Below are 5148 nucleotides of genomic sequence, written 5' to 3' on the forward strand. Positions count from 1 at the left end.
CAGAGGTATCAGTTGCTAAGTAGGCTTGCTTTCCCACTTTATCCTTGAGAGCAGGCTGGGGCACCTTCCCCTTGCCATTGCCCCCGTGGCTAGTGAGATGATGGAGTGCCAAGCGTGGGTGGGGGTGGAGACAAGAGGAGTCAGGAGGCCCCTGCAGATGGGAGGCCCCTCTCGGTCAGGAGCCGATGGAGACCTTGTGGGTCCTTCATGCAGAGACCCACCCACACAACAGGAGAAAGACAGGAGTCGGGCACAGAATGACACCTGCACACTTGTTCACCTTTTGAAAGGTAGCCTTTCCTTTATCAGAAAAGAGCCTTCAGAGGAAAGCTTCCTCCAGTAAAGAAAAACCCATTCTCTTGGCCTAAAGGTTTCTGCAGGACTGCCATGGGGGAACCATATTCATGTCTGCTGGAGGTGGGGGTGGAGCTGGGGCTGGTCCCCTGACCTGCCTGAGGCAGGTGTGTGGACCAGATGGGGCTTAACTCAACTCAGTGTTTCTGGGGGCGTCTCTAGGATGTTTGCTCTTGGTGCCAGAAGTCTGTTGAGATGGAGGCGGGGATGGGGGAGGGAAGGAAATGCATAGCCCTTAGGAATGGTGGTGGGGTAGGGTGCGGGTGGATCTACCCTGGTAGCAGAGCCAGAGGAGAAGGACTAGGGGGAAATGGTGCCAGGTGGGTGGGGGTGGGGCAGAACGGGATCCAAAATTGTAGGGAGGGGTGAAGAAGGGACCAGTCATGCAAGCAGCACCTTTCTATGGGCGGGAGCCCTGAAGGTGGGGGTGTTCTTAGAATCCCCACCTTCCTTGAGGCTTTTGGGTATCAGAGATCTGAGTGGGTCTCATGTGTGCTCACAGGAGGGATTCTGGGAGGGAGGAAGTAAGCTTGCTAGGGTCACAGAGGATGGGGGAGAGTTAGTGAGCTATGGTGCTCAGGAAATGCCGTCTGTGGCAAAGTCCTCCAGGTCAGTGGTGGAGATGATGTTTAGGTTCCCTGCATCCCCTCCCACCTCCTCTGGGCCCCTTGGAGGCCCATCTGGGTGCCCTCCCTCTGCAGAGGACTGGCCAGGGTTGCCGTGGGGTTCTGTGCTGGACTGCAGGCCAGCATGGGAGATCCTCTGGGAGCCAGGGCAGGCCCCCTCAGTGGCCAGAGGGCCCTGCCTGAGGAAGGTGGGGGCAGAGAGCTGCGAGGAGCAGCGCACGGGGGTCAAGGCTGTCACAGGTAGGGCCTGGAAGCCGGGGTACAGCACATAGGGAGCAGCCAGTGTATCTGGTGGGGGTGGCTCGGGAGAATCCCCCTCAGAAGAGGGGATGGGGACCCTGACATATTTGCCTGTCTCTGGGTCATAGAAGGTTTTCATTTTCACCTGGAGAGGCAGGTCGAAGAGAAAGTACTCTCCCGACTGGGGGTCTTGGAGGAGCTTCTGAGTGGCTGGGTATGGGGGCAGTGGGGTGAGGGACTGGGCCACCCCAGGCTGGCCCCTGTTGATAGGCTCCGAGAAGGCGGACACGGAGTGGCGGTGCACAGGAGGTGGCAGTGAGCGGATGGCCGGGAACCGGGGCTGGGGCTGGTCTCCTGGGCATGGCAGCCCCTCCTCCCGGCTGGCCCTGTCCTTGCAGGCTTCCCCGTGCTTCTCCTGCATCTGGTCGAGCTTTCTCCTCTTGCTGGCCAGCTTCTTTGCCCGCCGCAGGGCCTTCTCTGTCTTGGGTGGCACTGCAGGGGGCTTGCTGGCTGCCCTCTCCTGAGGAGCGGTGGGTTCAGCTTTCTCAGGGAGGCTAGTAGGCAAGTCTAGCAGCGAGGTCCTTGGAGAGACCGTCCTGAGCTCTTCCACGCATGGCTCAACTTGGGGGTCACATCCTGGGTCCCAGGTGAGGGCATGGGTCAGGTCCTCCCTGCGGGTGAGCCGTGCTGGCCCGGGGCTGGCCCAGGGGGTCCGCTCACTGGGGGCTTGGGAAGGGTCATCCCAAAGGCTGCATGAGACGGGGGAGCAGGCGCTGCTCTCATCCAGGGAGCTGGCATTGGGGGATGCTGCCATCTCACTGGATACCAGCCTTCGCCCCTGTGGCCCTGCTCTGGGCATAGGCAAAAGGTGATGCTTGAAATCTTGTGTCTCTTCTTCCATGCAGGTTCCCAGGTGCTGGACAGTAGACTGGTCCTTAAGGTCACCTTTGGGCAAGGCAATGGTGGGGATGCTCCTTAGCGTGTCTGGCACCCCTTCTGTGGACCTGCTCTTGCCCTCACGCACCCCAACTTTAGGTGTATCCTCTGAGGGTGGCCTCATTCCTTTGCTCTCTACCAGGAATGGAGGGGATGGGACACCCTCCTTTGGAGCTGGCTCCATCCCGGCCATGCTGGGCCCCTGCCTCTGATCCTCATAGTTCTGGTACCTTGAGAATGGGCTTCGCATGCCTGCAGGTGTCATCTGTGTCTCTGGGACACACAGACCAGCATCCTCACCCCAGCCTGGTCTTGGTGATCCCCTTTCCTTGTGGCCCCCACTGTTGCCAAGCGGGTCCTCCGTGGACATGGTCCTCAGGAGGGGCAGCATGATGGGCTTAATCACCGGCGTGGCTCTGAGAGTGTTGTCCTTGATTGCAAACAGCAGGTGCTTACTTGAAGCAGCAGACGGTGACGGGGTAAGGACTTTGGCAGGTGGCAGGGTGGTGTCCTTACTTCCCCTCTTCCAACTGTCTCTGAAGTCAGCTTCCTCCCTTGATACCTTCCCAGGGCTGCCTCCAGACAAACTTTCCCTTTCTCCTTGCATCACATCCCTGGCCTGGCTGAGCTCCTCTGTGCATGCAGGCCCGTCCTCCAAGGGACCCTCCTGCAGCTCCTCTTCTTCCTTCCCACTGCCACCTGAACCTACTTCATCCGTCCCGTCTTCCTGCTGACTCTCAACAAACCACACTTTCTGCTGATCCTCAAAAGATGCGAAGGACTGATCGGAGGAGCTGGTGCTGAACTTGGCCTTGCTTTTAAGACCTGGCATGAAATCAGACTGGGTGTCGCTGTAGAATACATCTTCCTCCTCAGGAGAGAGGGGCCCCGGGGAGAACTTCTGGCTGAAATTGGGATTCTGAAGTCTTGCTTCCTCCCTCTGGGATTCTGCCTCTTGAGAGATAGACCTCAAGCATCCATCCTCTTGTTGGCTGGGGGTCTTCCAATTCTCTGCTGCAGTCCTGGACTCGAGTTGCCCACCACAGCCAAGCTGCAGGGACAGGCGCTTCCTGGGGTTTCGCTCCCTGCTGTCTGCACCCCAGCCGGAAGTGGTGACTCCCACATCCGGTTCTCCATCGGTGTCATCCTTCTCAGAGCTGTTTCTGTCGGCAGCCTCACCGTTGACACAGAAGGGGCTCTGGGCTGGAGCTGGAGAACTGGCAGTGAGGTGGTGATCTGCTGAGGCTGCACAGGGCTCGGCTGGAGGGTCCTTCTGGGGACTAGCGTGTGGCACTGTGGGGGTGTCAGTTGCTCCATCCCTCTCCTGCTCATCCAGACTGTCCTCAAGGCCATTGGGCAGGAGGACCCCATTGCTCATGGGCTCTTGCTGGGCTTTCGAGAGAGGCGAGGGGCTGTATGTGCTCTTCACACACTTGCGCACGTCCTTGAGGATGAACAGCAGGCTCGGGGCTCTGGGTTTGTGGCTGTCCTGGGTCTGATTCTCCTCGGGTTCCTTCTCTTCGTATCCATTTAGCTGTCCCGGTGGTGAGGGCAGGGGCTCTACCAGTCGGTCCTCAGCTGACTCCAAGACATACTTGGTGGGGATGATGGGGGTCAGAAGCTTGCTGATATTAAAGGGGGGATGGTAGTGATCCTGGAGCTCCACGGGCATGTCCAGTGCTCCATTTTCTGGGAAGCACCCCTGGGGATGATGCTTTGTATACAAGGCCGAGTCTCGTCTCTGATCATCAGTGTCCTGTTGGCTGTCTCTCCCCCGAGGTCTGCCTTTGCCTGACTTTGGTTTTCTCCAGGGGGCCTGAGTTGGCTTCAGAGGAGGGTCAGGCTGAGTGTCGGGAGTGTTTCCTTCTGGAGCAAATATCTGAGTTCCAGGATCCCTGGCACCCCAGGGCCCAGCGGTGGCAAGTGTGTCTCCTGCCAGCCTCTTCTCTTCCTGACCACAGCTGGCCCGCACTTGGCAGGGAGACACTCTCAGCTCGGGGCCATGGTGCTCACTTAGCAAGGATGTGTCCTCTGAGCATTTCGGGCCTTTGCTGTCAGATACAGTGTCAGTCACATCCTTTCTCTCCAGCAGCCGGGGCTGTCGGGCGTTCCACGACTCAAAGGCACTGTTTTCACTGTGCAGAAAGGTCCCTTTGGGAACCCGGGTAGCTTCTCCTGGGACTGGTTGGTGGGGCGGCGGGGGGAAGTTGCACTCGAATGAGCTGGCGGCATCCTCCGGAGTGGGGAGAAAGCTGTTGGAGCTGTGAGCGGCTGCTTCCGGGTGACTGGGGCTCTCCTGCTCTCCCAGGTTCCTGCCAGGCTGAAGGCTATTGTGGTGCGGGCCGGAGACTTCTGCAGGAACCCTCCTGACCGTCAGAAAAGCAGAATCAAAGCAGAAGTTGACACTGCTTTCTGGAAGGGGAGCAAATTTAGGGGGATGTTTGAAAGCCGGAGGCTTGCAGGTAGAAGGTCTGCCATCAGAGTGCTGGCTCTCAGCGCTGTCGAAAGATTTAATCAACGAGGAGACTTTCGAAATTGGCCTGTTGCTGTTCCTCAGGCCAGAAACAGGCACCTCGAGTCTCCTCTGGCCTGGAGTCAGTGGGGGGCTGCTCTTGGGATACTTTTCCTCCCCTTGCACGTACTTGGGCTGCTGTTGGAGTGTGGCCGCCCAGCCTGTATGCTCCGTGCCCTGCACGGGTAACTGGCTCCAAAGGCCACTTTTCCTCTGGGTGTGGCTCACGGTGCCCTGGTGAACATTGCCGAACACCTGGCGTGTGATGTCGGGGGACAGGGCCAGATCCGAGTCCTGGAAGGATGTGTCCTCTGAGATGCACAGGCTCCGGAAGGCCCGGTCGGTGAGGCTGCTCACCTCCCTGTCTGCGTCGTCCAGCACGCTGCCAATGCTGGAGGTGTCACTGAACCCGTCTGTTCCCTTCTTGTTCCCCTGCATTGTCTCAGTGTTGTCTCCAGTCAGCAAGTAGGTCTTCTGGAT

The 5148-nt window shown here is 58.8% G+C and overlaps 1 protein-coding gene across 1 annotated transcript; it reads right to left on the minus strand.

Annotated features, from left to right (window-relative positions):
- Nucleotides 1-930: 930 nt before the first annotated feature.
- Nucleotides 931-5106, minus strand: C11H10orf71 (chromosome 11 C10orf71 homolog). The gene has a single exon (XM_004607395.2). The coding sequence runs from the start codon at nucleotides 5104-5106 to the stop codon at nucleotides 931-933; it is 4176 nt and encodes a 1391-aa protein (XP_004607452.2).
- Between the last annotated feature and the right edge of the window lie 42 nt (nucleotides 5107-5148).

Source organism: Sorex araneus, chromosome 11 (genome assembly GCF_027595985.1).
Source record: "Sorex araneus isolate mSorAra2 chromosome 11, mSorAra2.pri, whole genome shotgun sequence".
In the NCBI taxonomy this organism is placed as follows: domain Eukaryota; kingdom Metazoa; phylum Chordata; class Mammalia; order Eulipotyphla; family Soricidae; genus Sorex; species Sorex araneus.